The 22,131-nt window shown below is 32.9% G+C and overlaps 1 protein-coding gene and 1 pseudogene across 2 annotated transcripts; both read right to left on the bottom strand.

Annotated features, from left to right (window-relative positions):
- Window positions 1-1,477: 1,477 nt before the first annotated feature.
- LOC147281293 (WRKY DNA-binding transcription factor 70-like) lies at window positions 1,478-2,846 on the bottom strand (annotated as a pseudogene). The gene is made up of 2 exons (XR_015122982.1): window positions 2,438-2,846; window positions 1,478-2,106 (listed from the first exon to the last, which is right to left on the bottom strand). The product of XR_015122982.1 is annotated as a WRKY DNA-binding transcription factor 70-like (transcript).
- Window positions 2,847-18,958: 16,112 nt separating this feature from the next.
- LOC147281292 (WRKY DNA-binding transcription factor 70-like) lies at window positions 18,959-20,804 on the bottom strand. Its single transcript, XM_086247736.1, has 2 exons — window positions 20,419-20,804; window positions 18,959-19,662 (listed from the first exon to the last, which is right to left on the bottom strand). Exons 1-2 carry the CDS (start codon window positions 20,787-20,789, stop codon window positions 19,062-19,064), a joined length of 972 nt encoding a protein of 323 aa, XP_086103862.1. The 5' UTR covers window positions 20,790-20,804; the 3' UTR covers window positions 18,959-19,061.
- Between the last annotated feature and the right edge of the window lie 1,327 nt (window positions 20,805-22,131).

The following is a 22,131-nucleotide window of genomic DNA, read 5'->3' as shown; positions in this document are numbered from 1 at the left end:
TGCATGCATGATCAAAATTACTAATCCATAATTTAATTAAATCCGCGGCAAACCTTGAACAGTTGAACTTGGACTGGATTAAATTATCCATCACTTTTGTCCACAGCATAAAAGCAACGAGTCCACTTCAATGGCAGGCGGGGACGTGGGTTAACGTTGACAAGAAAATTAGGATTAAATTAGGAATTTAGGATGTAATTAATATGGCTCCTATAAATGAGGATTAAATTAGGACTTTAGGATGTACGCTTTTTTTTTTTTTTTGGTGGTACAAGGGAGGCCAAAGGCCCAAAGAAAAGAAAGACCCTAGATTAGAACAACTCTAGCTCTAACAAAGCCATAAGCATCAACAGCAAAAAAGGGAGAAACCACATCAGTAATATAACTCCTATATATGATGATTAACTTAGGACTTTAGGATGTACACTTAACACTTGTGATATATAAGTTTTTTTCGTGCATGCATAGATAGATATATGCATATCCAGCCTCCTTTTATTGAGGTATACATCAACTTATTTATGTTGAAGTATACCCTATTAGGGTCCATACGAGTTGTTTTGTGTCGATCCGAACCGTTCATTTTTTACATCTTCATTGATAAATCATCCTTGCAAAAAATTAGCCAAATCGGAAATCATTTATCTATCTAACTTTAATCAAATAAATGGACAAACCAAATATTTCGATGAAATCGTCCATTTGTTTTATCAAAGTTAGATAGACAAATGATTTCCGATTTAACTAATTTTTTGAAAGGATGATCTATTAATGAAGATGTAAAAAATAAAATAAACGGTTCGAATCGACACAAAACGACTCGTGTGGGCCCCAACAAGGTCATACCTCAACATAAATAAGTTGAGGTATATCTCAATAAAAGGAGCCTGTATGTATCTATAGAAGAGGAGGACTATATTTATGAATATATACACATACATATATATGTAGAACTTAACTGAAATAACTAGGGTTTTTTCCAATGTTGGTACTTTGAACTTTGGCCTTTGTTGCAGTTACATACCCAAACTAATTAGTCCCAATTTGATATATATATATATATATGATTTCCATCAAAATAATACTAACATATGCATCAAATTAGTCAGAGATTTTTAGTTAATCCAGTTCTAAAGTTTGGTACCATATTAAGACAAAATAAAATTTTAGATATAATAAATTAATAGGCTAGAAAGACATAGAGAAAGTGGCCGGGTTTAATTAGAAAAATTTAATTTGTGCTCTTAATTGATAGCTAACTTACCAAATTAAATATCATTACTAATTAAAAAAAAAAAAAAGCAGAAGTTGTTTTTACTGATTAATGACATTAACAAGATAAGGACTCAACACTCTTTCATTCCCCCCCCTCTTTTGGATGACAAGTGTTTATTAAGGAACCAGATCGAACCTCTACTATAATTTCCTGATTTTCCTATATCGAACTACAAGGAACATTCACTTAAGTAACTCATCATCAAAATTCATAGTACAAAAATTTATCATCAAAATAACAAGACCCCATCGATCATTATCTGAGGAATGACATCCCCATGCTCAAGCGCGATGCTTGATGGCAACTCGAATGCCGTCAAATCATGAGGAGCTATGAGAAAATCATAATCGTGCCAGGGTGATGATTGGCTGTGGGCGGCCATATGATCATGATGATCACTTGGTATGATCTCTTCTTCCTTGAACATGAACCCTTTTTTGATTGATGAGGAAAAGGGGTGTTGTTGCTCTTGCTCATGATCTTGTTGGTTTGTCATGAGGCTGGTGGTGGTGGTCGTGTCAAATCTGATGTATGTGGCCGAAGACTCTCTACTAGGGCTTCTAGTATCCAAAAGGAGCTCATGAGGAGCTTTGAGCAAGTCCCTGCACGTGTGGTTTCCATAGGACGTGGTCCGAAACAGTGGGACCGGGTCGTCTTGAATTTTCTGCACGTGCTTGGTTGCTTGGCAGCCTTGGTCGAACTTATGAGTGCACCTGAAGTAGTTCCTCGGATGATTGGTGTTGTGGATCTTCTTTTGTCCGTACTTTCTCCATGCATGACTGTCGTCGGTCCAAGTAGAAGAGTCTCTGCTCCATGAGTGTGAAGTCTTTCTGCAGAAAGATGGGAGTAGGGTACGTCCTTAATTTATGTCATTCAATAGATAGGCTAGGGCGCCAACAGAAATATTAATATTATCTTCCTTCTTTTTGTTGATTTTTTTTTTCAAAGATAATTATTCAATTAGCCAGCTCGAATTATTGGATTACGTTTAAGGGAATTAAATTTAGGATTTCAAAAAATTTCAATAGTTTAAAAATATGACAATTTTAAGAAAAATTTTAAGAAAAATTCAATTTCGTTGAAAATTTAGACTACAACAATAAAAACTTTTAACAAAATTTTCAAACTTTCGATTCAGTAATATTTTGAAACCTAATGTACCTTCTCTTGTGAAGACCTCTACGATCGTTGAACGTTGAAGTAGTGTTACGTATTGCAGTATCAAGATGTGCATCCCAAGATGATAAATCTGCTGTTACAGTTGCAGTAGTAATATTATTGGGTTGAATCTGAGAAATGATGAGCTGATCCTCATCATGATCAGACTCAATATTATTATTAATCCCATTTAAGATGGAAAGAGTATTTGTGAATGACCCCAAAATCTTGGTAACAAGAGCTGCAGCCGATTCAGCACCAAAATAAATATTACTAAGGGACATCGTATCAAGAAGCCTCCTAAGTTCACTTGCAACCTCACGCCCCTCAATCAGCTCTTCCATCACCCTCTGCCGCCAATTCAAGGACACCACCATTTTTTTGTTTTTTTGTTTTTGTTTTTGTGTGTGTGTCAGTGTGTCAGTGGTAACCTAGCTGTACCAAGGTCGTCTCTATTCCTTTTATATTGAATCCTCCTAGTACAAGTGTACAACAGCTCATTGCGACTTGCGAGGAAGAAAGTCAGAAAGTTCGTCGTCTCTGATACACGACGCGTGCAATGACTTCTCGCTTTGCATCAACGGATGGATGGCCGCCCACGTGATACTGCATTTGGCGTTGGTTCCAAACGCGCGTAATGCATGAGATGGTCACACCAAATGTTATACCGCGTCATCCTCCCAATAATGTTAATTGTCCAACTTTTTTTTTTTTTTTTTTTTCACATTTATATTTTATTTTATGTATCATTATTTTATTGAAATGATATATATAATTTTTTTAAATTTTATTTTTTAATGTCTACTGTATAAATGTCATATAAAGTGATATAAAATTGTGATATAAAAATATGATAAGTATAGCATAACTGTCATCCACCTACAACGTACGTCAGCGCTGTGTCGGCACCATGATGCTAATTAACTTGACTTGCGGGGTAAAATTATTCTATTCTTACAAGTTTATCAAAATTAATTGTCAAAATTGCCTTTACATTTTTTAAGCCTTGTACAACTTTTTGACTTCACTCTTGTTTCTTCTTCAATCTCCATTTAAGCTTCTATTTCATTGGTTAAAACAAGAAGCTTCAATTTCTAAAACTAAAAAAGTAAATCAGTTTTTGACCGAGTCTTTACCAAGTTTACAAATTGATTGGTTTTAGGTGCATATATGCTTGTTGGTTGTCTTTGTCCCATCAAGTTTTGTAAATAAACAAACGGAATGGAGCAAAATTTAGAAGTTCTGAAGATTTAAAAGTTTAAAAAATAGTTTTGGTGATTAAGTTAGCTGTTAGTAAAAGGAGATTTAAAGGATAAAGGAAAAAGATGAGCACAAGAATACATTTGAGAATGCCAGTAGCACCTCTTTAAAATATAGATATAAATAAATATATATATATATTAATATAAGATGTAAGAGCATCTCCAACAGACTCTTCAAATTTGACTTTTCAAATCTTACTTTGCTGACCTATGTAGTAATTTGAAGAGTCAAATTTCTTACTTTAAAATTGTGAACTTCAACAGACTCTTTAATTTCATAAATTTTTTATTTTTTATCTTTTTCTTGTTTAGACAAAATTAAAATTTCATTAAGATTTAAAGAGCCAAATTAACATTTTAATAATATTTTAAAATTTGAAGAGCCAAATTCATTTGTGAAAACTGACGAGCTGACTTTGGCTCCCTCTTTTGATGAGCCCATTTGTTATCCAACGTGGCACAACTATTCAAGTAGTTAAAAAACTTTTGTCGAGTCTGTTGGAAATGCTCTAACATACTTATATAAGTGTTATAATTATAACACCACATCAACATTAGACATCATACATACAAGTATCTAACAATATATGGAAAATTAATGTTTTAACCCTAAAATCTGTCAATAAATTAAAATTCCAAGTTGTTGGGCCATCAATATTATGATTATTATCTATACCCAATTATTACGTCATCTCAATCAGATAAAGCGGACTGTTCAAAAGACGATAGATATTAGATTTGATTTAGACTATTAGATTTGGTAATGTGATAAAAGGTAACGTCAGGGGTATTTCGGCTGTTAATGAGACGACAGTAAGTTGGTAGTTACATCTCGAAGGTCCTTAATTGTTCTATGGTGTGTATAGAGTCGACGTCCATAACAGTAACCAACTGCAAGACCACCTCAATATAAGTACGAATTGGACCTCTTAGCCTAACTGCCCACATAACTTTTGGTTTTTGGGCCGCTTGTTGTTATGGATATGCCCTTCTTTAGCTTTTTTACCCAACTGATCAAAACAAAATTTTAAATTAAATTAATTAGAAATTGAAACGAACTCATATGGTTTTTTTTTTTTTTTTTTTAAAGTCACAACACATATGGATTTTCTAAACGGATAACAGGTTATTATTATTTTCAAATGACAATAAAAATTGAACTATGAATGATGGGTTTCTTTCGTCTCCAATTTTTACAAGATGGGTTCAATATTAAAATATTAAAACATATGATGGAGACCTAATTAAAGACAAGAAATAGAAAAAAAAAAATATATATATATATATAGAGGAGTGCTCTAAAACTAACTAGTTAGTAAGTTAATACGAAACTAACCATACTTTTGGAACCACCACATAACTAATCTCATAATCCGAACCGTTAATTATTTAGGTCATACTTCATAGATCATCATTACAAAAAATCAACTAAATCGGAAATCATTTAGTCATCTAATTGAGATCAAATAAATAGACGATCAGTATTTTTGATAAAAGTATATAAATAGTTGTTATAATCAAATAACTAAATGATTTCCGATTTTTGAGATTTTTGACAGGGATGACATTTGAAGTATGATCTAAAAAATAGACGGTTCGGATTTTGAGATTACATTGTGCGGTGGGCCCAACATAGTGGTTAGCTTTATATTAACTTAATAACTAGTTAGTATTAGAGCATTTTTGTATATATATATATATAAAGTTGTTGAAAAAGCTTGATATATCTTATAAAGGAAAACAGAAAACTATGTGGTAATGGAGCCTGAACCATATCTAAATTGTCCAAACCACTCTTGTCCGTAGCATAGTTTGCTTAGAGAAGGCGGGTCCCACCTTACTTGAGTGGCACGACATTGAGGTTATCGTCTCAGTTCTGTGTTCACTGTTGGTACCATTCACACTCTTATAACTCATTCGGTCATTTTTAATGTTGGTCACCAATGTTAGGAAGGGAACAAATTTGGTGTTAGGCACAAGATTTATATGTCCTAATTTGATGTAACAAAATTATTTTACACACATCATATACATTTGTCATATTATATTATTGTCATTATTGTTAAAATACAATTTTACCCAAATCAATTTTTCACTTATTATCACTCAACCCCAATTTATTTCAGCATTCTCTTAAAATTAAGATGTTGCTATTCCGGATATATTCTCTCTGAAATTTACTCAGCTTATAATATAATGGTGACTGTTCAATTATATCTCTTTTTTTATCATTCAACATATTAACATTAAAAATATTATCTTTTTTGTGCTTTTTTTATCTATAAATAAAATTTTTTCTCTAGAGTGAGTGATCATTATATATATATATATATATCTCTCTCTTGTGCCGAGCGTTCATATTATATATATATATATCCCTCTCTCTCTCTCTCTCGCCGCGTTCACATTCATTGATTCACACATTCATTGATTCATACATTGACATATTCAACTCATAAATCATAATGGAACTTTCTAAGAATTCTTAAATATGATTGATGGTTTAAGACTTCTAGCGATCATCATTGAAATATATATATATATATATATATATATTTCAAGAGTAGGTATAGTCTGTAGACTACTTTGTTGAGTTTGTTGCTTTAGTGATGTCACATAAATCAAGTTGAAGATTATGTCAGGAGAGGTTACTAGGTGAGATTCATTCTACATTTAAGTGTTAGCTTCTTACATGAAAGAAGTGTAATTGCACGTGAAAAAGTGTTAGCTCGAATTGTTTGGTCCATTGTGCGATAGGACTAAGATTTTGACGTCAAATAATTGTAAAAAGAATTAGAGTTTAGGGCTTTTAACAATATTTCTTATTTGAAAAAAAATTTAATGGTTTTTTTTTTAAATAAAGCGTGCTCTTTTTTTTCCCTAAACAAAGCCTTTTAATTATTGTTTTGTCAAATATATATGTCATTATTATTATTATTTTTTAGAGAGTATAGGGTATGAGTTTACCTCATACCTTCTTAAAGTATAGAATGAGGTTTGTCGAGACCGGTTGCATGTTAGGTTTAATTCTGAGATTTTGAGCTTGAGAAAGAAATAAAAATACCCTGCTAAACACTTGAAAATGACAAACAAGCTAGCGCTTGACGCCTGATATGTATGAAAAAAATATAAACTAATGAACCAATATATATTATGTAACATTGAATGATTATAATATCATTTAATTTTAGTTAGAATTTTAAAAGTCATAAAATTTTAGTAAATAAATTATAAAATTAAAGGAGATAAATAAAAAGTCTCTCAAAACTATATATACCCATGCAGTTGCGTGACATCATAACATCTTCTACACTATTTTTCAACTAATTCTTGTATGGGGCATGCATTAATTGTGGGGCTTCCTCTACCTCTGACGCTGTTGTAGGGCTAATGGTTGTGGGTTTCAGTTCATTGTGACTTTGTGAGAGATCGAATACCTACAAGACGTGGCATGAAAGAACTTCTCATTACTGTCTTGTGGTTGTTTCCTGGAGGTTGAACCCAATATCGACCTGTGCTCTGTAGTCTGACCCATAGCGATAGAAGACATTGACAAATATCCCTGAGGCCAACCGGCCTGAAAGCTGAGATCGACCATAATTTCTAGGTTTGAGGGATTGGTTTCAAATTCCAAAGCTAAACCCTTTTTATGTACAGACTGCGATAAGTAGCTAGAGTCTTTATTCCCATGCATGAGAACCTGTCTTTTTGGAGCCAACAAGATCATATAAAATTTCAAATTGGTTTCCCCAACTACTCCTCTGTCAATATGTCTAAATATAGAATGGATATATTCCTGCCAGAAGTACATTTGGATCGACAATTGAAATTTGGCTAAACAAAAGGCTAGAATGCAAGCTGGCCCAAATTTAAATTAGCCCTTAGTTTAAATTAAATTTCTTCAATTTTTTATTTAAGCAACGTGATATATTTCGTTCTTAGATCCACTACAACCGTACTGATGCAGAACAGATGACGGAGAAGTTTATACAACAGCTTGATTGTTGCAAACCCAAGAAATTGAGGAAATGATTTCTACTAGTCGGAGGGTTTGGCTCTGAAAGTGGTACTAATGCATATCGTTTCGAAGGGAATCGCGAGACGAGTCAAACTCATCGCTATGCCATGACGTATGGGCTTTTTCGGCCATCCGAGATCGTTTAGGGCCTCAAAACTGTATTCTAAATTTTTAGACATTTTATTTATTTTCGTTTCTATTTTATTTGGGTTTGTAATTATCCGTGGGCCTTAATTATATGGTTGTTTGCGCCCTAGGGTTTCTTTAAGCATACTTAAGCAATTTTTACAATTGTTAGCGGGATTATTCTATTATTATTTTATCAAACTAATTGTTGAGGTTTTCTCTCAATTTCCTGGTGGATTCCAGGCTTCTTGTTCTTTTAGGTTTACGTTTGTAAACCTTTGGCTGATTGTACTGCATCACGTACGTTTGCCTCAATTAATTAATTAAAATCTGTTGCTAACATGCAAAAAGGATCAAATTTAAGTTATCCTTAGTTTAAATTAAATTCCTTCAATTTTTAATTGAAGTAACCTGATATATTTTGTTTTGTTCTTATGGCCACTACAACCATCGGTTAATTTGCCACAATTAGTTAATTAAAATCTGTTGATTTGACATACATGCATATATATTTTTTCTAATTTATATACGACATAATTTCAAGTATTGAACAGATTATAATATTTGGTTACATATAATTAAGAATGTTAACATATATACATTGATACATAGCACATGCGAATATGGAAGGGAAAAATTTACAAACAGAACACATACTTTAATGGTTGTTTCATTTCAGGATATTAATTTTACTTTGTATTAATGAAGGGCACATACTTTCATTTTGTGTTAATTAATGACCATGTTTTTTTTCAGTTTTTATCTCAACTTTGGCCCGATGTTGGACCGATCAAAACTCCACCAAATTTCGAAAAATTATACTTGTTTTAAGGATATGCATCTCATCTTTACAACCATATAAAGATCACCGAAATCGAATATCTACAACTCTAGATAATCGGCCCCAAAGTAGGGTATCCGAAATTGTCTGATTTTTCAAAATTTTTTTCTAGAGGTCTAATTGCATAGTTTCGGGTACCCTACTTTTGGGCCAAGTATCTAGAATTGTAGATGTCCGATTTGAGTGATTTTTATATGGTTGTAAAGAAGAGATGTATAACTTTAAACTAAGTATAAGTTTGCTAAATTTGGTGAAGTTTTGATGGGTCCAATGTCGGGTCAAAGTTGAAATAAAAAAGGGTCCTTAATTGACACAAAATAAAAGTATGTGTCCTTCATTAACACGAATCAAAATTAATGTCCTGAAATGAAACAACTATCAAAATATGTGTCATGTTTATAAATTTTTCCCTATTCCACCAATACAAATATATTTTTGATGGCTTCAGCATATGTTGATTCCTCGATCAACTACTTGAGGAATTAAATTATAAACTACTTTCAAATTGCTTTTGATTATTAACCTAGTCACAATCAGGGTTACTTATAATAGTGATTTGCTGAACCATATTGCATGTCGGCCAACTACTAATAAATCATTATATTTTTGTAATAAATTATTGCAACTTGGTTGATATATATATATATATATATGTATATAGGATTTTTCACTAAGGCAGATGGGTATTTTTATTTTTCTTCGGATATCCATCGCTGATAACAAGTGAACACTCGACGCTGCTTTTTCTGTCTATTTTTAAGAGTATAGGGTACAGATGCCAACAAATTAATCATTGCTGAGCATTCGAGAAAGAAGCAAAAATGTATTGCCACGCTCGATAGTTGATATCGTGAAAAAAAAAAAAAAATTGTGTACATCCACCGAAGAGAAGGACTGTATGTATGTATTTAAAATATTAAAACATATGATGAAGACCTAATTAAAGACAAGAAAAAGGAAAAAAAAAATACATATATATATATATATATAAATTTGTTGAAGAAGCTTGATATATCTTATAAAGGAAAACAGAAAACTATGTGGTAATGGAGCCTGAACCAGGACTAAATTGTCCAAACCACTCTTGTCCGTAGCATAGTCTGCTTAGAGAAGGCGGGTCCCACCTTACTTGAGTGGCACGACAATGAGGTTATCGTCTCTGTTCTGTGTTCACTGTTGGTACCATTCACACTCTTATAACTCATTCGGCCATTTTTAATGTTAGTCACCAATGTTAGGCCTTCCATTATGCCACTTGAAAATGTGACCCAAAACCCATTTTAGGTCACAAATGGCTCACACTCAAGTACTATGGGTTGGAAAATGTGACCCAATTGCAAAAGTGGTCCACCCACGTGAGGAGAGAGAGTGTGCTACAGCCGAAAATTTGGTGGGCCCCGCCTGCAACAGTTGTTAGCCACTTGCTTTGGTGTGACGTGTGCAACAGTGATGGGTGATCACCAACGGTCCAGATTAAATGACCATTGGTGATCTAAGGCTGCCATTTTTTGTCCTTTTTTTTTTTTTAAATTTAAAGTGGCCAGATTGAAATTAAAGGGCCTAAATTAATGGACCGTTGATAATCAATAGTTCAGATCGCCCAAGCTTTAAAAAAAAAAAACAAATAATTAATAAATCATTTAAAATTGAAATAATAACTGAAAAATTGCCAAAAAATTTCAAAAAAATTAATAAAAATTCATCAAACCCTCCAACAGCTATATTCTCAAATGAGTCTATATTTTCTTACCTAGGAAGGGAAAAGATTTTGTGTTAGGCATAAGATCTATGTGCCTTAATTTGATATAGCAAAATTATTTTACACACATCATATATATTTGTCATATCATATTAATGTCATTATTGTTAAAATACAATTTTACCCAAATCAATTTTTCACTTATTATCACTCAACCCCAATTTCTTCCAGTACTCTCTTAAAAGTCAAATGTTGCTACTCTGAATATATTCTGTTTGAAATTTACTCAACTTATAATATAATGGTAACTGTTCAATTCTATCTCTTTTGGTTATCATTCAACATATTGACATTAAAAACATTATCTCTTTTGTGCTCTTTTCATCTGCAAACAAAACTTTTTCTCTACAAACTAAAGCTTATATAAATCATTCATGGAGGTCCATGCCAAAAAAACATCTATGGATGGGATTAAACAAAATTTGAGCTAAAGTTAAACTTCAAACAAATTATATTTTAAGCTTAAATTTGAACATCATAGAAGAATCAATTGGGGACCTGTATTAACAAATTGGTTTGGCCATGAAACTTTACTTTAGTTTCTTGTGGCTGCCATTAGTGCCTATTAAATCAAACAGTTTAAGAGAGAGAGAGAGAGAGAGAGAGAGAGAGAGAGAGAGAGAGAGAGAGAGAGAGAGAGAGAGAGTCTTCATTTAGAGTAGATTGTGGAGATGAACAACGTGTCATTAGATGGCTAGGAACTAGTCTCAATAACCTGTGGACCACCCATAAGTCATAACAATAGCCTTTCTCTGAGTAGTTAGAGCTTTTTGTGCTTTGTTTAGGGTCGAACGATTTTGGGGCCGGAAAAGATTTTTTTTTTATAAATAATACTATATTTAATTGGAGTAGATGTTAGGGTTCATTGATTTGGGGGATGAAATTTTTTTTTTTCCTTTGTAAATTAAGTTTTGCAAGATTTTAAGAAAGGTTAAATTGGTTGTGTAAAAGTTTATGTGACAATGCTATGTTATTAGGGCACAATTAGGACACTCTAGTATATACATTTGAGAATGCCAGTAACGCCTTTTTTTAAAAAAATTTATCTATAGTTCAAATAATTTTGTCGTTATGAGAGCAGTTTTGCTCACCTCCTTTAACTCAAGAGTATGCTCACCTTCCATCTAAAATACTGCCACGTGTTTAAAAAACTAACCATGAGTTAACTATTGTATTTAATTATTTATGATGTTATAATGATGAGAGAGAAAAATAATTTGACAACTCTTTTCTTATTTTATCCTTATCTTTTATTACTCAACTTTTTTTTTATCACTCGTTAATTTCTCTTTTCTCTTTTATTTAATTATTTCTAATAATTTTTACTTCTTTTGTTTTTTTGCTCTTCTCCAGTACGCCTCTAGTATTCAAAAAATCACATCCATTTTTTTGGGTCTTCTCCTGTATACACATTTATCTATTTTTTTAATTAATTAAAAAATAAAAATATTCTAACAACACATTTGCAATTTGAACAAAAAACTCATTTGCAAAGTTTAATCTAAAATGTTGGCCAACAAAAATCTAAAACAACTCATTTACATACATAGAAAATCCAATAAAAAAGTTACATGAGTTCAAAAAAAAAAAATTATGTCGTTGCAACTATTCTTCTCTCTTCAAATGCTGCAACACCTTGGATTGACCTAAGAATTTGTTTGATCTGAAAAGGTCATGTATGAGACAAGAAAGAAGAATTCTTATGCAAAAAAAAAAAAAATGTTGTTGGATTATTTTTTTAATTAATTAAAAAATTAGATAAAAGGTGTATACATGAGAAGACCCAAAAAAATTGGATGTGGTTTTTTGGGTACGGGAGGCATACTAGAAAAGAGCAAAAAAAAAAAAAGCAAAAATTATTAAATGCATGTGGTTTTTTAGATACTAGAGGCGTACTGGAGAAGAGCAAAAAAACAAAAGAAGCAAAAATTATTAGAAATAATTAAATAAAAGAGAAAATAAAAATTAATAGGTAATAAAAAAGTAGAAAAAAGTTGAGTAATAAAAGATAAGGATAAAAGTAGAAAAGAGTTGTCAAATTATTTTTCTCTCTCATCATTATAATATCATAAATAATTAAATACAATAGATTAACTCGTGGTTAATTTTGTAAACACATGGCAGCATTTTAGATGGGAGGTGAGCATACACCTGAGTTAAAGGAGGTGAGCAAAACTGCTCTCTTGTTGTTATTGTTGTTGGGTAAATTAAGGCTGCTGCACCTTTTAATAAGGCATAGAAAATAATATATCCGTAGTTGTTCACCAAAAAAAACAAGAATATGCATCTGGCTTTATTTGAGTAGTTGTCCAACTTGGCACCCAATAATATTGATCTGTGCTCTCAGTCCCATAGCGAAGACGTACATATTTGACCGAGACTAGAATTTCTAAGAGTTCTTGTTAGAGGGATTTGATTTCCAAGTCTAAACAATTTTATGTACGGAGTACGAGACACACAGTCCAAAAATAGCTTAATTAATTTTGTATACCCCAACTCCTATGTCTAATGTCATCCTAGTATGGAAAGTATACCTTCCAGAAGTACAACTACTGTTCTACATACATTGGATATTTAGCATTTTGGCTAAACTGCACAAACATGATTCTTTCTCTGCTTTTTTTTTTTTTTTTTTTGATGAATTACATGATTCTTTCTCTTAAAAAAAAAGTGGTGTGTAGTTGTATGGTGTATAGTGGTATAAATATTATTTCTGTTTAACTGCATCCATATAATAATAGTAGGCCAATTGTTGATCAGAGACTACCACTTTAAGTCTTTAGCAGTGTTTTTTTATGGATCACATTCTGATAGGACATTTTCTCCATTCTATAGCATTATTCTGTCCGATGGTGATTCACAAATCTAAATACAATTGTTAAAAAGTGAAACCCCGATCTAAAAATTAAAAATGCGGTTGAATGGCATATGAAGCTCCACTATAGAATATTTACTGCATCATGTTTCTTGGCCCAACTGTCCACCCTCATTTTTGGGCTTTGGGTTCGCTTGTTGTTATTGATACGAGTTATGAGGTAATCCAGCGCACAAGACCCAATAAATGTGGGATTGGCATTATCTATGCTTTGTTTTTATATATTTATTTATTTTTGATAATAGGGGAGAGTACCAATCATTAATCTTTTGATTATTTTGGGGGCGAAGAAATTTGATCTTTTGATTGAGACAGCTCTTTAGTCTTTCCCTTGGCTAGTCAAGCACTTTTTTTGTGTTTCTTGCAAAAGGCCAGGTTAATGGTCATATATATTGCAAATTTACTAATACTCTAACTTTTAATACAAAACTGGGACAATATATTTACCCGACCGATTACATTTTTTAATTAAATGAATTATTGTATCTAACTCATTTCAAATGACAAGAAAAATTGAACACTGAAAATGACAGGTTTCATTTCATCTCCCCTTTTTTAAAGTTTGGTATTAGAATATAAAATAATTATTGATACACACTTTATAATATAATGGATAATTAACTGTTTGGAAGACCTATGGACTGAAAAAAAAGAATTTAGGTTGTGGAAAAAGCTTGATACATGATATATCTCGCAGAGACTGATTATTGTGCATGTATTTACAAAAGAATGATCCAAAGAATTATTCGATTCAATATTTAAAAATGCATCTACACCATACGAAAGTCCGCATTGTAGCAGTCACTGATTCCATCCTGGAGGACCAAATCAATGATTTAATGAAGCAGTTGGAAACTAATCACTTTCACAAATGCTTAACAGTAGTGCTAGATATACCACATTTTTATACCATAATTTCATACCACCTTATGTGGTAACTTACATGGCATTCATACATTGGATACTCAAAAATAAAAAGAAAAACCCAAAAAGAAAAAGAGAAACTCTGTCCAATAAAGTAATGACACGTGAGATGGTATAAGAATGTGGTATAAGAAATGTGGTAAGTATAGCATTATTCAATGCCTAATCAGAAGCTTGATCCAAAATTTGGACAAGCCATGGCCTTGGTAACGTAGGCTGAACTTGGACTAAATTGTCCAAATCACTCTTTGTCCGTGGCAAAAAGAAAGGGGTCCACCTTAATTCAGTTGGCACGAGGGTTGACAAGACAATTAGGTTATCGTCTCTGTTCAGTGTTCACTGTTGCTACATTCACACTCATCACTCGTGTATATATATATATATATATATATATATATATGGAACTTTCCACGTATTCTTAAAGATATGATTCCTGGTTTGATGGTGAGAGGTCGGTTCCACGCTTGTCTTCTTTATCTTCAAGGCGGCACAAAGCCATAACTCAACAGCAGCGAAGCAAATGAAAAGAGAAGGCATATGATACGTACATCAATCACAGACCATAATGTACCAAGAGCATGCCCCGAGGGATATATATTGTACCCCATTTATATACATGAACCCACTTAATTTCCTTTAATTTTTTTCCTTGGACCTGAATCTTCTTTCTTTCTTTTTCATTTTCCTTTCCTTTTTATGTGTAGTAGACTAGTAGGTAGGCAATAGTTTTATGTGAATAGGTTGCTCGAGTAATATTACATGAAACACATTGTAGTTGTCATTACCACACTGAAGATCATTAATAGAGATGAGATTCATTTATAATATATAGTTGATCATCTTATTCCTAGCTATCAAAGCTTTAAGTGAATATTGGCGATTTTTGATCATTCATTGCAAAAGAAATTGTCCATTAATTTACATTATTGTTGAGAATAAATCCCACAACAGATGAGTTAAGTTTAAGAATGTGACCTATAATATAATTAAATTTAAATAATTTAATTGTTATCGTTCTTTTATAGAGACTTGGGTAAATTACGTTTTTGCACCTTGTTATGCAAAAGAATATATAGCTGTTCACCAACAAACAAGAATATGCAATATATGTTGAGTGGGTGCCCAACTTGGCACCCAAGATCGTTCTGTGCTCTGTCCCATAGCGAAGACATATTTCTCTGGGACTTGCATTTCTAGGATCAATTGTTTGAGGGATTTGATTTCCAAAGGCTAAACAATTTATATAGAGAGTAAGAAAACATAAGTCTTTTTGAAGCTACAACAATAAAAAATTTCAAATTGGTATATGCCCCAGCTCCTATGTCTAATATGAAAAGTACTCCTGCCACAAGTACTACTACATATATACATTGGATATTTAGCAATTTGGCTAAATACAGTTTTTTATTTCTTTTTTATGTTTAAAGGTTGGCTCAAATATAAATTAATCTCCTTCAATTATTAATTGATCAGCAATGTGACCTAATATTCTTGTGTCCACCCTAATCATAGATTTGTTCCTTTTTTTTTTTTTTTTGAGAATAAAGCATATCATTGCATTAAAACAGCCAAAAAGGCAGAGCAAATACAAAATATGAGCACAAAGGCTTACAAGAAAACAAAAACCCACAAAAATGGAGCAGAAAAGCCCACAGAAAATTCAAGATCTCATAACATCGGCATCGAGTAGATACTATAGCCACCAAACGGAGCCAAAGAGGCACTATAGAAATTAGCGAACTAGTCGCGTTTGGGTTCACGATCCTACCAACATCTCTAAGTCGAGGCTGACAATAGCGCAAAGTGGCGGATCGTGCAGTAGTAACCGGCGGAAACATGACCGGTATCGGCGAAAATAGTGAGTTCCTAATACCTTGTGATGAGCGCCAGAGAAAACCTGAAAGCTTCAAAACACAAAACAAACCAATTTGGAAAAACTTTCACGAAGAGAGGTGAAGAAACTCTCGCAAGAAGAGATGGAAATACTATCACTTATTGGGAGGAGAGTATCCCAAAGGACAAAAATAAAAACACAGAAAAATGAAAAGAAAAACAAAGGAGAAAGGGGTGAGGGGAGGAGCAGTCTGTGAGAACACAAGGGCCGCCCCTCCCCCATGGATAGGTTGAGGAGAACAAAGAGTTTTTTCTTTTGGGGTGGCGGTTAGGGTTTTTCTCTAATCTGGCCGACTTAGAGTGTTGTCTTTAGACTAGATTCGTTCCTATTAATTTATTAAAATCTGTTAATATAAGGTGTACTAAAAGTATTTAACTGCTTAGTTAAAGGTAAGTACATATATATATATATATACAAAAATGCTCTAAAACTAACTTGTTAGTAAATTAATACAAAACTAACTATCATGTTGGGCCCACTGCACAATGTAATCTTAAAATCTGAACCGTCTATTTTTTAGGCCATACTTCAAAGATCATCTCTGTAAAAAAATCTCCACAATCGGAAGTCATTTAGTCATTTGATTATAACAACAACTATTTCTATGCTTTTATCGAAAACACTGATTGTCTATTTATTTGATCTGAATTAGATGACTACATAATTTCTGATTTAATTAATTTTTTGCAATGATGATCTTTGAAATATGAACTAAAAAATGGACGGTTCGGATTATAAGATTAGTTATGTGGTGGGTCCAAAAACATTGTTAGTTTTGTATTAACTTATTAACTAGTTAATTTTAGAGCACTCCTTTTATATATATATATATATGTATATATAAGAATGTTAGCATAAATTGATATATAGCACATGCTAATATGCGATACAAAACGAATTTCCGATGGCTTCAACATATGTTCATTTTTGTTTATTCATATTGTTTGTAATAACTTAAGGAATTGAACCTTCAAGTTTCTTTTGATTATCAGAATAGCTTTCAAACCATGACATGATTATCAATATAGCTTTCAAACTTTCAAATCATATAATGTGACTCTCAAGGTCTGTTACATTGCATCGTGTGGTACTCAATGTCAAATCGATCTGTTAGAGTTTGTTGTTTGATCGCGTGCATTGGACATGACCATCTTTATAAGGGCATTTTAGTAAATAAAAATTCTCTCAACCGTTTCTCCTCTCTGCCATTCTCTTTCTCCGTTCTCTTCACTCTCCTCCCACATCCTCTCTGCCCCTTTTTCTTTATGCTTTTCTCATTTTTCCCTTCTCCTCTTTCTTCCCGATCATTAATGTGGCCAGAAAATTTGAAAACCACATTGATGATCATGTTATAATTCAGACTCATTCTTTTTAAAAAGCCTTTAGATATAGTCACTTGATAGTTTAAAGGTAGAACAAAAGAAGTATTTAGAAAGAGTGTTTTTATATATTAATATTGTATGAATTATCTACCATATTAATTAACAAGACGGATTTGGATATACGTATACTATCTACTATATTTTGTTTTTATCAATTTTACTCATATATTACAAATTTCAATTTGTGTTAATGATTATGAATCCATAAATATGACTCAACATACTTTCAAAAAGTATAGAAAAAATAAAAGATCCGGACCCACGATTCCACCCTAAGTTTTTTTCTTTATATTTCATACGCGTGTGTTACTGGAGTTTGATCTGATCTCTTTCATATTAGACAGTTGATTTGATTTATAAGAAATAGCAAATAGCATGCATGAATACGAAAAAGAAAAGAAAAGGTTGCTTCTTTTTTTTGGATGAACAGTGTTACAAGATAGAAGAAATTGCACCATTAATTAGTCTACTTATTCTTTAGAAAGTTTCATATTACTTTAATTTTTCAAAAACAAAAAACAAGTTTTAGTCAAGAAAACGTGTTTGGTAGACCATTTTCAAAAATAGTTTTTAGAAAAAAATTCAAAAAATGCCTCTTTTTAAAAACGATAAAACATCGTTTTTTTCATTTTTTTTTTTACACTTCCTTTTTCCTTAGCTGTCATCATTTTTATATTTTCAAATTTTTTTTCAAATTTCATATTAAACAAGTTTTAAAATTTTAAAAATTGATTTTGAAAAATCATATTTAAAAAAAATCTTAATTTTTGAAAAAAAAAAAATTTGAATAGGATACCAAACAGGCCCTAAAAGATCTAGATCCACGATTCCACTCTAAGTTTTTTTCTTTATATTTCATACACGTGTGTTATTGAGTTTGATCTGATCTCTTCATATTAGATAGTTGATTTGATTTATAAGAAATAGCAAATAGCATGCATGTATACGAAAAAGAAAAGAAAAGGTTGCTTCTTTTTTTTGGATGAACAGTGTTTACAAGATACGAGGAAATTGCACCATTAGTCTACTTATTCTTTAGAAAGTTTCATATTACTCTACTTTTTTTTTTGTTCCTTATTGATCTACTAATTTTGTGACGTTTCTTATTGTAGTCAAAACTGTTAAATTAGCACAAATGACCATATATTTTAGTTATGTACGTGCTGCGCACATAGACACTGTTATGGTCTATTAATTTTTCACTTAGTTCCATATTGGTCATCTAATTCTTCATTTAGTTTCACATTAGTCCACAACAGCACCCTCATGTACACAGAACTTAACTAAAATACACGACCGTTTGTGTTAATTTGACAATTTGAACCACAATTAAATACGTCACAAAGTTAGTGAACCAATAAGAAAAAAAAACATGAACCAATATGAGACAAAGTGAAAAATTAATAGATCAATGATACAATTTTCTCTACTATTATACCCCGAAAAAGCAACTAGTTTTCATTGAAGAAACTGTAACATACGATTTTTCTACAATATTATTGAACTTACAAAGAACAAACAAGTAATTAATCTACGTACTCATATATCAAAAATCATATGATCTCAAAATTTCATCATCAAAGTCATAACTAGGCCCCATCATTATCCCACAAATCACGTCCCCATGATGAAGCTGATCGAATGCCGTCAGATCATCATGAGCAGGTGTCACAAAATAATCATCATAATGGCGTGATGAGGGTGATGATTGGTTAATGTGGGCCACACGATCACTTGGCAATACATCTTCTTCCTTGATGAACTCTTTTTTGATCGGGGATGAGAAAAAGGGGTGCTCTTGTTTGCTTGTTGTGAAGTTGTTGTTATTGGTGTCGTCAAATTTGATGTAGGTGGCAGACTCTATAGGGCTGCAGGTACTATCATCCAAGATGAGCTCATGAGGAGCTTTGAGCAAGTCCCTGCACGTGTGGTTTCCATAGTACGTGGTCCGAAACAGTGGGACCGGGTCGTCTTGAATTTTCTGCACGTGCTTGGTTGCTTGGCAGCCTTGGTCGAACTTATGAGTGCACCTGAAGTAGTTCCTCGGATGATTGGTTTTATGGATCTTCTTCTGTCCGTACTTTCTCCATGCATGACCGTCGTCGGTCCAAGTAGAAGAGTCTCTGCTCCATGAGTGTGAAGTCTTTCTGCAAGTAATTAACAATTTACAAATTATTTAATTAATCACAAATTAAATTCCAAGTGATTTACGAAAAATTCCGATGAAATGAATAATTTGATATATATGCTATAAATTATAATAGTGTGATGGTAAGAGCGATGGGAGTCAGGGACATTTATGTCATTCAATAGAGGTGAAATGAAAAAGTACACTCATTTTGTTTTGCATACGCCATGACATGAACGGATGAACCTATCGAAACAAGTGGTGGTCCAGTGGTCCTCACTCCTCCATTATTTTGTTGATTAGGACAAAATTACAATGCCATTTTTTTTTTTTAATTTCTCTGATTTTTGCCTTTTTGGTCTGGGGAGAAATGCTATATTTGCTTAGTAACGATTATCAATAACTATGCATAGCAAGTTAGCAACTGCGCAATCCAAAGCTCTTGGTGTATTTCATGAACACAATCTTTAAATCTGTTCCTGGCCGATTTTAGTGTGATCACCTATTAGAGAAGTGAGGTAAGACTTGTAAATATGAGTGAATCGCATCTCACTGTGGTGAGTGGATTGCATCCTCGTTCTGTGAGAGGTGATCGCTTTTTCAAATTAATTTTGGTGCGATCACATCTCAGAAAAGTGAGGCAAGACTTACAAATTAATATAAGTGGGTTGGATCGAATCCTATAAAAAGATTAGTGCACATCATAATTGTTTGAGATTAACATGTAAATGCATGTAGATTGTAGCTAGATAGCAGTGAATAAAATGAAGATTACCTTCTCTTGTAACAACCTCTACGATCCTCGAACGTTGAAGTAGGCTTAGAATTAGTCTCCTGAGAATCATCTTCAGACTTAACAGCAAGATGATGGTGAGTATTCCAAGATGAAGAATCAGCAGCAGCAACAGAAACATTAGTATTATTGGGTTGAATCTGAGAAGTGAGCTCCTCCTTGGAGCCACTTAAGATGACAAGAGTGTTGGTGAAGGACCCCACGATCTTGGAAACAAGACCTTCAGCCGATTCACAGTCCACCGATGTATCAAGAACCATACGAAGTTGACTCGCAAGCTCGCGCCCCTGAATCAGCTCCTCCAGCACCCTCTGCCGATTCGACGACACACTCTCCGGCCACGACCACTCCATCAGTTAATTAATTTCACTCGCTGAGTTTCTGGTGTACTGGAATCGGTCGCTGACTCGCTGTAGCCAAAGTGGTGGATCACATATCCTTTTATATATGTCCAAAACAGTTCCTCAGATGCATTGCCAGGAACAAGAGCGAAAAAGAAGGTCGTAGGAAAATTCCTCTTCTTCAAGAGACTACCCCACACGATTCAACGGTTGGATGGCTGTCCACCGCATACTTCACTTGGCGTTTGTTACACACTCGCGCCCTGTGCGAGGTGGGAGAATCGTACGAAATGTTATGTGTCGTCATCATGCAACGTCATTGCTCTGTCGTCAATTTAATGTTCAATTATTTATACTAATTTGAGTAAAACAATTTAAAAAAACCCAAGTTGTTGGTCACTTGGGCCATCAGCATTATCTTAATAGCTTATCTCAAATTTCCAGAAAAATATTATCGGATGGGAATCATGGGACAAATGTAATGACCATAATAGCCCTGGAAAATTGTAGGCTTTGCAATGCGGTAATTAAAAAGGCAAGGACAGGGGCATTTTGGCTGTTAAGAAGACGACAATATGTTGTTAGTTACATCTTCAAGGTCCTTGTTCTACGGAGTTGCGGATAAAAGCGTCCACTGGAGGGATACAGATACTATGCTTACAATAGGGATTAAAGTCTACAATAGGAATTAAAGTCTTCCATCAAGTACCGTGTAGGCTAGTTGGAATATTCAAATTCAATACCGCCGAGACAATAATGTCAGGGATCTCACTTTATCTTCTCATCTTATGCGTCATTACTTTATTAGATAATTGTGAAGAGTTTAACCATAAATAATCTCTTAACCATTCCATTAAAGAAGTAGAAGACTCATTAAACTGTGAAACATTACCCTGCCATAATGTGATATGCTTCCAATGCCAATACAAAGTAACCCATCCAATGGTATTTAATATCAAGAAAACTGCCAAATAAAAGGTGTCCCAAGCCGAAATATCACAAGTACCACCCCATCCTGAACCATTGCAGGGAATATGAATGACACATAAAGTGAAAAAGAAAAGCTAAGAAAATAAGATGGGATTCCTAGCACTATTGGTCCACATTTAATGAGCTATGCATGTGTCCACATAACTATTTTTTAAAAACATGTCATTCTTCTACTGCACAATATCTTTCTGTGTCAACTAATAATATAATTAGTAAATATGGTACAAATAATTAATTAAATTTTGTTCAACTTTAGAGTATATGCATACATAATTGAACTAAATGATATACAATAATACAAGAACCCAATAATATTCTATTTTAACACAAATTAAACCTCCTTTCATGAACATGAACCCATATA

This window comes from Dryas octopetala, chromosome 6 (genome assembly GCF_963921425.1).
Source record: "Dryas octopetala chromosome 6, drDryOcto1.1, whole genome shotgun sequence".
NCBI classification, from domain to species: Eukaryota; Viridiplantae; Streptophyta; class Magnoliopsida; order Rosales; family Rosaceae; genus Dryas; species Dryas octopetala.
The sequence above is the reverse complement of the archived record's forward strand: the minus strand, read 5'-3'. Positions and strand labels throughout refer to the sequence as shown.

What these genes read in the sequence shown, in the direction of transcription:
- LOC147281292 (XM_086247736.1), bottom strand. Translation starts at nt 20,789, where the DNA reads ATGGAGTGGTCGTGGCCGGAGAGTGTGTCGTCGAATCGGCAGAGGGTG. An exon ending in AGAGGTTGTTACAAGAGAAG is followed by an intron (nt 19,663 to 20,418) that starts GTAATCTTCATT and finishes AATTACTTGCAG; the next exon opens with AAAGACTTCACACTCATGGA.